Raw genomic sequence first — 12,471 nt, forward strand, 5'->3', positions numbered from 1 at the left:
GATGAGGGACGTGAAACGCGGATCGGAGAAAATCTTCGGGTTTTTATCCGAACAAGGGGGAGGAAGGGAGGAGGGTTCGCTTATTTCGGAGAGCAAATCCTACGTAAGATGTAGCGAAAAATCTCTTTCTGACAGATAGAGAAAAAAAGTGCAAGGAATGTAGCTGTATTGGATAGCCATTTCGGCGGCTATCTTTTTTCTCGGCTCCGTTCTTCATTTTGCTATCGCGTCAAATAAATATTTCATTACGGTGGAAAGAATTAAAAAAGACCACAGAACATTTTTTAAAGAAATACCGTCACGTATATACGTGCGTGCGACTAATGGAATCCCTTTAATACGCGTATATGTATATATGTAGCGTGCATACATACTCTGCCCTTTTTCTCTATTCTTGAATTTTTTATTCGCTACATATTTCATTCTCATCCAAAGGTTTTTTTCAGACGAAAAGCCTTTAGATACGTGTATTAAATGGATACGGACGAAACCCTGATTCTACCGCGTTTTACAGACAAATCCTTCGATCAATCCGACTTGCGATCTGGAATACGCCGTTAAAGTCCAAGTCAGATTTGCCGACGTCGCTCGACGCGTATGAATATACGTCAAGGTATATCGGCGATCACGCAATCGATTTTGCACGCGGTATGCGTAACTCGGGGATGTTCCACATGTTGCGTATCGAGAACGGAGCGATACGGAGCTGTGCGGTATCATGCGATGCGACGCGAGGGATATAGCGTTTGCTTGCCTTGCCTAAGGCGAGCAACCATCGAGAGAAGCTGTCGGTTTCGTGAAGGTATTCGGTCCTGATGCCGTTGGGCTGAATATATATAACTAAACGTACCGACGTGTTTTCCTAACGCGGTAATTAGGATCGTCGTCAAACGTGCGTACCCATCCGTCATATTAGGTTCGCTAATCGTCGTCGCTTCGCTCAAAGCGAGAGAGCGTCGTCGCGCGTCACTTTCAGGCTTTCTCATATTTGCGGAACGGCATCCCTCTTTCGGCGCGACGAGCTCTCGGCCTCTCGGCTCTCGAGTCTCGGGTCTCGAGCTCTTTCCGCGTCCCTTCCAGGAGGTCCGGGAGTTTCCCCTCGCTCTTGTTTTCCCTCAGCTATACCGGATTTCCTATCTTCCATGCTATCTTTATTTCCGTCACCTCTGGAACGACCGCGCGAAGAACAGATTTATGTATCAGCATCATAAGCACTCACTCTCTGTGCACGCATGCAAGTAGAAATGTCAGACGAATCGATCGGAAAAGCATTAAACACTGCAGTTTTGAAAAGCTATAATTGTAATTAACGTTCGCTTGACATGCGATTGTGCGTATAAAATAAAACGAACGTTGGATGAATCGATATGAAAAAGTATAAATTTAATTATTGAAAGAAAATTACAATCTCACTTCGACTAAAAATTGATTTAATAAGAAAATCATTGTCTACTCGTTTGCACAATATTACTGGAAATAGTGGGAAACATAATTTTTGATAACATTATATAATTTACAGTATTATCATTATAATAATACAATAATTAATATTATTAAATACGATATTAATCGCAAAATAATCCAATGTCCAGAGAGTCATATCTCTGCCTGGAGGGGGTGGGAGGAGGTGTATAGATCGTAAAATAAGATGAAACCGCCTTGGTTAATTGAAAACGTTCGAACCACCACCGCGAACAGAACGTAGCGGAACCCCGATAGCCACGCGAACGCATTCTCGCGAAAGTAATACACGAAATTGATATCGTGCCAGACAAGATTTTTTTAATTAAGCGGCAGAAATAGTTTTGCGCTTTGAAAGACTCCGGTACTCCCCCATTCCGATATTATTATCGGCCGATTCACGGTGGTGGAAATAAAGAAATCAAGGGAAAGCAGACGCGGTACGTGGCGCACGCGGAGGCCGATAGTCCGTGAAAGAGTTGCTCGTGTCCGTAGCCCGGGATGAAATACGGAGTCCTGGGAATTATAAATCATACCAGGTATAGTGAAACACGAGGCGCCGTGGTCGGAAGAATTATCATGACGCGACGCCGAAGATATCCCTCTCCTTTCGTTTCCATCGTTTCGACTTTTTCTGTTTCGTGTTTAAGAAATCTGGATTAGTTTTTAAAGAAGAAGTGAAATATTTGAGTATATTGCATAAGTAATTATTATCTCAAGTCACCCTCTTTTCTTCTTCCTCTCTCCCTCCTCTCTTCCCTTCCTTTCTTTTCCTCGTGCGCGCCGCGTGCTTCAGAATTTCAAAACTTAAAATTAACTCATGTCATTTTTTAATTTTGGAAAATGGAAATTACATTTACATAATTAATGAGCAAAGTAGCATTATATGTATTTTTGTGCAATAAATAACAAATGTTTTATATATATATAATAGATACTTATTATTGACTATATAATTATAGATAATAAAATATTCTGTAAGTACAAGGACCTGTTTTTGCACCTGAATACTTTTTGCGACGGGTATCTATATCAAGGTGTATTTTTTCTCACGTACCTTGCTTCTATACCTGGATGCTTTCTTGCAGCAAATACTTTTATAGCAAATTGCATTTTTATCTGAATCGGTATCTGTACTTAATATTATTTGCAATCAAATGCCCGTTATCCGTATACTCAATTATATTTTTTCTAGTATTTGTACTTAAGCGCTAAGAATGAACTGCCTACTCCGTAAGTAGTCATCAACACCCCGAAACTGTCAGACGAGTACGGGCGTTCTTAACGAAGGGTTGCTGGCTTGTAAGAAGGGACGCGCCTAAAATCGAGGGAGGGGTCTTTTTAATACTACTTAATCGCGTTTACGCCGTACGTCTTCCGTCAAAGGCTCGAATATTCACGGCAAAGTGCTTCAGAGTCCCCTTGAGGGTCTAATGTAATAAACGGATGGACAAGCGGTCGATCAGCTTCCCTTGATTGGATATTGATCAGCTGTTCGGAGAACGTCGCTCACTCGAGCGAAAAAGGAAGCAAGGGAAAATGTTGCAGCGTATTTTTACACCGAGTTCGCCGTCTGGAGTAGCTACGATTTTCCTTTTTAAATAACTCCCTTTTTCTCTCCTTCTGCTTGTCCGACACTCCCTCTCCTTCTTTCTCTGGAAAAGTTCACGGGTCACGGATAAGGACGTCGCCTTGCGTAGAAAAGGTTGATATGTTGATTGCGCCGTTCATGGTTTGCATTTTCGACAAAAGGTACGTTTTAACGCGCCGCGTCTCACGTAACTTAACCTTTCTTCAACTTTCGGAATTACCCACAAATCATCTCAATTTCAATAGATCGAATTACCAAGTTAAAAATCTTTATTTCTTTCAGAAGTCTAAAAATAATGTACGTAACATTGAGGAGTGCGATCTTAAATATCGCTGCACCTTCGACGATGTGTAGTGCAGAGAAAATGATAAAAGTACTTTGAGATATTTTGCAGGATACATATTTAGCAGATAATTCGGTCTTCAACCGACTTTTACCTAACAGTATATTTTGATAGATCATGGCATACTTTCTTTGTAAACTTTTCGAATTTTTGCAATATCTTCAAAATTGAAGAAAATATAGTATACACGAAAATGTGCGTGACGTCATAATGTTGTTGCGAAATCTTTTGAAGTTGCCGTCATCAAAGAAACTTTAGAAAGCTATAACTTTCTCAAATTTGGGTTTTTTTTTTAATTCAAAAAGTACTAAAAATCGGCTTAGATTCTCTACATTAATTATGGATACCGCTTAATAAAAAAATTTTACTTGAGAACCCAATTAGGCAAAGAAATTATACCTATACCCTGTACTGTACCTACAAAAAGATCAAATTGCAATATCGTTGAGACAATCGATATACGTGACAAAAAATCAGGCGAACGTATGTACAAGTTGTTGCGGTTAATTATAGTGATGTCGAGAAACGCCTCGTTACGTTAGTTAGTGTCAAGACACTCAGATCCTCTCTTGCTTGCAGCGAACAAAAAGCAGTTTGCATACTCAAGCTAAGTACGTCAAGATACTCGTGGAGCGTTAATACAACAAAGGGGCAAGTAAAACGATGCGCCAGCCTTTTTTGGTGGAATGATTGATTTTTGAAGAAAGAAAGAGTAAACTATGTGTAAGCTAATGAATTATGTACTACGAAGTATTTATAATACCCTTTATTCTTCGCGTTTATAAACATATAATACTATATCGCATAACAAAAGAAACTGTAAATAATATATAACTTTAAGCAATGAACAATATTAAAAATTTTACGTGTCACTTTTTAAGTTGTTGAACCAATCTGTTTAAAATAATAATGAAAGAAATTTTTAACTAACCACACACAAGTGCTTTCCTCTCTCTTTCTCTCCGCACGATAAATTATGTACGCTAGGTTGGATTTTTCTCATTTTTCGCAAAATTTACATGTTTTATTAATCGAATTATAACGTCACCAACGTGCGCACAATGGACATGAAAGGGAAACGATGCAAAAACGACGCAATTATTAACATTATGTTCGAATCACGCTGACGATTGACATCTGTGTTCGTGATCAAAGACCGAATCATCCCAATGAATAATTCAAAGCAACAACCAAAAATTTTTTAATTGAAAATAGTTGAAATTTGAAAGACCTTTAATCCTACGTTAATCACCTAGGGTAGAGTAAAATACACCCCACCCTTAGAAATCTATTAGATTTACAGAATAAAACATTTTTCTCGATCAAATGCACAAATTGTTTCACAATTAAAGAAGAACTTTTGCATTTATGTTTATTTAAAAGATATATAGAATATTATCAATCTTTTTCAATTGTAAATCATCAAAGAAAACAATAAAAATTGAAATATAATGCTGGGGTGTATAATACACCCTGTGTGAGTAATTAGATAAAAAAAAATCACGCAAGTATATATAATAATACAGGGTTAATTGAAACCGCGCGAATGTAATCAATTTTTATGGATATTATAGTATAAATCCGCAACATATGATTGTAACATTTATGATCGTTTGAAATCCGCGCATAGATTGAACGTGAGAGTAGACTCAGATTCATAATTAAGTGTGTGTATCGCGTACAAAAGAGTAATGAAGGACAGATCATTAGAGAATTAATAATTTTGCCAAGGAGACATTTCACGCCAAGCCTCGTTAATTTTAATAGATTACGCGAGGAGTGACAAAGCCATTCATTGTTCACAGTCCTCGTCTGAGACTATACCTGAGGAAGAGACAAAGCGTTAGAGTGTCTAGACAAAAGTTGAAAGCGAGTACCGAGCACTTTCCATATATGAGTAGATTATTTCGAAAACGACATAGTTGCAATTTGAAATTGCTGTTAACTTAAGTACATTGCATAAGCGATATTTGTCTTACTTAAGTTTTCTGTGTCTTGGAATTTCGAAATCCAAAATTTATCCATCCGTCTTCGTTCAGCTTAAAATATGATTAAAAGTAAAATTGTTTTCTATTATTGTGTGTGTGTGTGTGTGTGTGTGTGTGTGTGTGTGTGTGTGTGTGTGTGTGTGTGTGTGTGTGTGTGTGTGTGTGTGTGTGTGTGTGTGTGTGTGTGTGTGTGTGTATCACTATATATTAAAGAAAATAAATTTAGATTTATATAATTTTGTAGTCGAAAAAATATATATATATATATATATATATATATAATATAGATTTTATATTAATAAATTAATTTAAAAAAAGTGTTAAGAGAAATAGTCATATTTTTTAAATAAAAAATTGCCAGACTATGTTACAATGACAATCATAACTATGTTATAATATGGTTCTAAGTAGACTAGATTTTGCTCTTTCTCTTTTTTTAAACCTTAATTGATTTAAATAATTTTCGATCTTGCCGTTTTGATTTGATAATGAACTCATCAGTAGTTGACAATATTGCGATTGGTGAAATGTAAATGTTTGCGAATCTCTCGAGCCTCCGTTGGAAGTTAACTAGTCAAAGCAAGCAGTTAGAAATTCCATTTTGCAACCGAGCGTGGTGGACACAAACGAAACTTTGCAGTCAAGTGGTATATCAGATATCGATACTAGTCTGATGGATGCATATCGAAATTTTTATGACGGTCAATATAACGACCACTCAATATCCGGCGTTCCATACTCGGCAAATAAATACATTCGCGCTTGAGCGAGCTTAACGATTTATAAATGTAGTAAACTACGATTCGAATACGAATGCACAGCAGTAAAAGCTTGCGATAATGTTCAAGAAACGACAAAATTATAATAAATATGATGTTGAAAAACATTGCAGTAATATTTAATTTAAATAGAGAATTTAATGAAGCTTATTATAACTACAAATTGCAGTTGCTGATTAGAATGAGATGCATGAATCGAAATTACACACATATATATAAGATTATATAATAATATAATTAATATGATATGACAACTATATATATATGACATTTTATTTAAATGTTTTAGCATTCGCATGCAACGTGATTTAAATGTTCTTTCATGGAAATCTAGAAGTTCCACTATTATAAAGTTCTTTCGCTGGCGCGATTCTTAGATGTTATCGCGCGAATCACGATGATTTATATAGATTATGCAGGATCTACAGAGCATAAATCTTTAGCGAAGCCCTCAAAAAGATTTTTCACGATTAGAGAAAACCGCCAGGCTATCATTATCCCGCGTAGAAAATACACTCCGGCGGTTTGTAAGTTTCAAATTGAAACGTCGAGGGTCCACGGCTCGTTACGACGCCCCCCATTGTCCCCGCCCTATTCCAAATCCTTAAATCCTAGTACTTAGTGGGAAATTAAGTGCCACCTGGGTACCGGGTATAAACCGGGTGCCCACCGGAGGTCCTCTGGTAAAGGCAAATGTTTGATCGGACGTTATGACCGTGCCCGAACGAGGAATTAGGGTTTAAGAGAGGGTTATATCTGCCGAGTTTTTTTTTGCAGCTTACAAAAGCTCTCCATTCTCCTTGACCGACGCTGCGACGGTTGGACAATCACGTTTTTCACGTGGACGTCTATATCCTTTAATTAGACGCCGTTCCTGTCGAGAAGCAATTTAGAGCCGCACAAGGGCGTCGCCTAGCAAACACCAAAGCGATACGTATCAATCTACAATCAATAGCCAATGGCAGGACAGTCTCTGCAGGATATTAAATGTTTAATTGTGAGGAATTAACATCTGATAAATTGGCAGCGGCACTACCAGACGTCGTCGCAAAGAACCCCTAGCACCACCGTCCTCATCTACCCCTGTCCATCGTCTCGTCAGCATCCCCCGTTGACGGCGTCGCACCGAGTTATTTATTTAATTGGACATTAAAGCGCGAGAAAGCAATTATGAGGAATGATGAGGTGTCTCTATGTTCTCTTCGAGGGACGTATATTTTAATTAAAGACGGTAGAAAGGAAGGGGGAGAGAAAAATTGGATCCCCGTTGTTAATTTTCTCGTCTGCCAATAGAAAAGACGTGGTCATAAGTATTTATTCGATATTTGATGAACCCACGTTATATCTCTGGTATATTATATACGCAATACTGTTAATTTATTATCCAATTACAATCGATTGCTGAGCCTATCAATCTCACATCGAGAACGCGATGTAGGAAATAAGAATAAGTCTGAAAAAGGCAGATGTTCGTCAAGAAATCTTGATGTAATATATCACCTAAATATATTACCAAATTTAATATTTTTCATGTTTATCTTATTTATTATTATACAATTCTCTTGAAAATGTCCAATCTTATATATACTTATTGATATATTTGCTTTCTTGTTTCTAGGTGAACGGGCAGGACGTTTCAAATTCTAGTCACGAGGATGCTGTGCGTTGTTTCCAGTCAGCTCAGGAGCCAATTATCGTCGAGGTCCTTCGACGACAACCCATCAGTGGGCATCAACAGGTACCTCACGCGCCCTCGAAGGAGCACGAAAGGATCACGTGTCAGGATAAGAATGAGGGGACGACGAACGAAAGGGGCGTGACGGACGACCGAACGTGCAATGACGATGTCAAGAAGGACGATATGTGTCCCTTGGTATCGACTGCAGTTCAAACGGACTGGGCTGGTCTCATAGAGGAAGAGGAGTTACTTCCAGTTCCCCTCGTCGTTGAGGAACAAGCGAACGACAGTTTCGAGGATTTTCTCACTCACGACATCGACTTTGAGGTAATTATGTGTGATCATCGATTTCTGATGACTATGAAAATATGTGAAGCAATAATTGAGAAATTTATTTACTTGCTGCATTGATCGCAACATTAAGTATAAGTGTGAGCATATCTTTTTTACGTCCATTGGGACAAGTATACGCCCCAGGGTTTTTCAAAAATTGGACGAAAATATTTATCTCTTGAATTCATCCTTTTTTATGTTTATAATCTTCACGGTGAATAATAATCTATTGTTAAAATAATAATTGATACGAACACACATGTGTGCAGAAGGTTAAAGATGTGTAAAAATGATTCAAGAAAGGAGATGTAAATTAGTAATTTATTAAAAAAAATATATAGTAGATATTTATCAAATATAAAATACATAGTATTTATTAAAATATATAGCTGCTAAATTGTATGCAAAAGTGCATCTCACTTTCCTGTAACATGTGTTTGTCGAGCGACGATAATGTCGCGTCGGCGTGTTAACGTTGTTAACGAGGCGGGCCTTGTGCAAACACGAGTGTATTTAGTTTCACTCAACATTGTCTACTGCGGCGGACATTAATAATGGTTGCGAAATGCTGTAGGAGGTGACGTTGCGGAAAAGCGGGAGTGCCGAAAAACTCGGATTGACGGTGTGCTATAGCTCCGGTTCCGGCAGCGAGGACGTCGACACCGAGGTTTATATCTCGGAAATAGTTCCTGAAAGTCTCGCGGCCCGGGACGGCCGGTTGCGAGAAGGAGATCAAATTTTGCGGGTAAAAATCAGAAATTTTTCGTTATCATCACGTGTTCCATCTCGCGAACGCGAAAACGCTATCGTAACAATAATTGGTTGCGCAATGATTCGCCAAAGGATTATAGTTGACTAAGGAAAAGTAGAGAGCTGTGGAATTATTGATGATAGAATTTACACTTGCATCGGAAAAGAGAGGTAAATTTTATTTGTAAAATTCGATATATTTCGCATTCTCCTGAGAAAAATGTATTTTTATAATAACTCGATAAATGTATCCTGAAGTTCGAATGTAGAAATGCGCTGGTTTTTAAATAGCGTTCACCGAAAGAAAAGAATTTAGGTTTATCAGTAAATTAAAAAATGCTTACATTCTGTTATATTTTATAACGTATAAAATATAATATTTAATGTACGATACTTTTATCTCTGAATCGGGGAGCCGCCAAAAAGGTATAATATATAATGATGAAACTTAATCAACCAGCAGCTAGTAGTATAATAAATGTTACGTTACACAGATATACAGACTATAAGATATTACAGATTTAATAGGCCAAAGAAACGCCTTATAACCCCGAAGGGCAACGATAAAGACATATTGCAGGCTGTTGCACTTATATAGAAAGCATACAGCAGCATATAACGGTTAATTTATGTTGAATTCGGATAAGCACTGTTCGAAGATCATATCGTTGGCCAAGATATTTATAACAATGTTCAAGATTTTTCAATGGATTCTAATGGAGATTCAATGCTGTATATTAATTATCAACAAAATGACTAGGTATTACAAAATATTAAGGGCCGAATACATTTATCTATAATATGTAAAGAATATCATATTAAAAATGCTTTCAAACATTTGAAAGCTATGACTACGTGGTTTATTTCTTACAATATTAACATAACGCGATTTCTATGGATCAAGGAAACATTGGAAAGAGAAAGAAAACCGCATCTTTGTATAATTCAGATAAATAGAAATCATATACTGATTGAATCGTATACCTTTGTCAACGCAAATTACATCGGATTAATATATACTGATCGACAAATTTATTTTCTTGAGTTTATTTTCTGACTGTATTATGTACCAGTGTCAAATGTAATTGTAATTTTTGCAATGTTTGCTTGAAGAAATTATAGACATATTCCTAATCAATTGAAGGAAAAACAGTTTCCTCCGCAAGTTTTTCATTAAAAAAAAAAAATATATAAATTATATATATAAATTATAATTATATAATTATATATATACCAAAGTCTTCGTCTTTTTAGATAAAGAGATTTACTTTTATTCTCTATGTTATTGTTGCAAGTGTAAATTCTAGATAATGAGAAATTCGCACTGAGTCAGCTCACGAATTCGGGATTCCAACGGGTTTCTAAGCCGGATTTACATTCGGAGCACGGACGTTTCATTATGCATGTACATCTCTCTTGCGAGAACAGTGACTCATTTCGGAAATCAAGAAGCGGCTGCATTGTTCATTGAAAGGGGACCTCTTCGTTCTCTCGTTTCAGGTCAACGGCAAGGATGTCGCGAACAAGGAGCAGACCGAGAACTTGTTCGCGGAGACGAAAAATGCGGTGACTATTCTCGTCAGCCGATGTGTATTTCAAGTTCGTTTTCCTCATTATTACAATGTTTCAACTTGACGCGAAACTAAGTATAAATTTAAAAATATGTTTATTAAATGAAAAATACAAAATGGAAATGTAGTGGAGATCAGAAAACATTCCATAATCGTGATTCCTTTTTGAGAAAAAGATTTATTTGTAACATAGAATAATTACGATAACTTTAAATAAAAAATAATTACAATTTTTTCTTATGTAAATAAAAAAGTATCTAAGACACCTTTGTTACACGTTATCAATCAATTTACTCCTTCTATTTTAGGACGATGAGTATGATGACAGGCGCATCTATCACGAGGTAAGTCGAATTACATAAAGCGAGGAAAAAAAGCATTCGATGTTTGCGCGCGGTATAGATATCGCTATCTATCATGAACCATGATTCCGCTTCAGGGTTCGCCGCCGCTTTCGCCCGAGAACCTGCCAGCGTATCAGAACAGCATGATCGAACAGCTGATCCGTCAACAGCAGCAGCAAACGGAGGAGCGTACCAAAGAGAGCGAGGTAAACAACTGCACCCTGAAAGCTGCTCCACCCATACCATCTCACACACAGCAACAGCAACAGCAACAACAACAGCAACAGCAACAGCAACAGCAGCAACAACAACAGCAACCGCCGCCGCCACCACCACCACAACAGCAGCAATCTATCAATATCTTTTCCACAAACTCGTCGTCCACATGCTCATCGCAGAATTCACACAAATCCGGCAAGAACGCGACCTCGCCGGCGCATCATACGGAAGAGCGCAACAAGCAATGGATGCAGGAATCGCTGAAGGATTGTTCAAAGAGGCTGGAAGGTATATCTCTACGCGGTCAGCAAGCTGGCCCGCTCGCGGCGATACCGTCATCGGTGAAGCTCATTGAGGCTTATTCGAGCCACGTGTGGAGTGATACCGAGCACATCTACGAAACGATACCAGAATCGGACAGCGAGCCAATCTATTCGTCGCCGTACGAGCATCACCAGCAGCACTGGACGCAGCAGGCGAACATCGTTGCCGCGACGACGCAGCATAGCACCGCGCAAAACCATCTGACCGCTGGCGGTCAGCAGAACCAAAAGTGGCATTCCTCCTCAAAAAGCAACAGTTCCGGCGAGGAAAAGGATAGTTCGAGCGCTTACAATACCGGCGAGTCCTGTCACAGCAACCCCCTGACTTTGGAGCTGCATCAGGGCGAGAGAGATCATCATAAGAGCACGCTGGTATTGTGCCCGCCAAAAATGCCGCAGCAGCAACAGCAGCAGCAGCAGCAGCAGCAGAAGCTCAATTGCAATTGCCCCATGCCGGTGACGCCGACCGCGACGTCCGCGATAACAAGACAATCGTCGAAGAACCAGAGCGTGAGGAAGGGCTCGTCGTCGCATCATCACAGAGATCGCAACGAATCTTCGTCAATAAACGCCAACACGCTGCCGGCTGACACTATGTACACGAACGTGGCAAACCTGCAACAGACAATGATGCTGCAGCAGCAGCTGTTCAAGCAGGCGCTCAACCGCAAGAACCTCACGACGTCCAGGGAGACGTCCATGGGCGGCGCGAGGAAATCCAAGTCACACGGCAACTTTCAGGCGCCAAATCTCACGCAGTACCAGTTCGTTGGCAGTCAACAGGTGTGCACGTCCACTACGTGGATACCGCCGGAGGATAAGAACGAGGTGCAGATGGAATGGAAGGTGAAGAAGAGGGCGGACGGGACGAGGTACATCGCCAGGCGGCCCGTCAGAAATCGGATACTTCGAAATCGGGCGATCAAGATAACCGAAGAAAGAGCCGGTCACACCACCGAGGATGATACTATGTCGGAGATGAAGGTGAGTGCCAATTGATAACGAATGAATCGAGTCTTTTTCCCGAGCCAGATTTTATAGAGGATAGTAAAGCAACTTTTATATATATATCTCTTTGAATTTTAAACATT

At 39.0% G+C, this 12,471-nt stretch overlaps 1 protein-coding gene across 1 annotated transcript in view; it reads left to right on the top strand.

Moving 5' to 3' along the window:
- Positions 1 to 12,471, top strand: part of Slip1 (SLo interacting protein 1) — a gene marked incomplete at its 5' end in the record, with an annotated part of 57,007 nt that overhangs the window by 42,451 nt on the left and 2,085 nt on the right. Inside the window, 5 exons of the mRNA XM_077424289.1 lie at positions 7,781 to 8,167; positions 8,748 to 8,918; positions 10,424 to 10,522; positions 10,803 to 10,838; positions 10,934 to 12,364. Of these exons, the coding sequence (XP_077280415.1) occupies positions 7,781 to 8,167; positions 8,748 to 8,918; positions 10,424 to 10,522; positions 10,803 to 10,838; positions 10,934 to 12,364 (2,124 nt within the window). The remainder of the gene's footprint in view (positions 1 to 7,780; positions 8,168 to 8,747; positions 8,919 to 10,423; positions 10,523 to 10,802; positions 10,839 to 10,933; positions 12,365 to 12,471) is intronic.

Source organism: Temnothorax americanus, unplaced genomic scaffold, assembly GCF_048541705.1.
Source record: "Temnothorax americanus isolate GAGA-0224 unplaced genomic scaffold, ASM4854170v1 Scaffold82, whole genome shotgun sequence".
NCBI classification, from domain to species: Eukaryota; Metazoa; Arthropoda; class Insecta; order Hymenoptera; family Formicidae; genus Temnothorax; species Temnothorax americanus.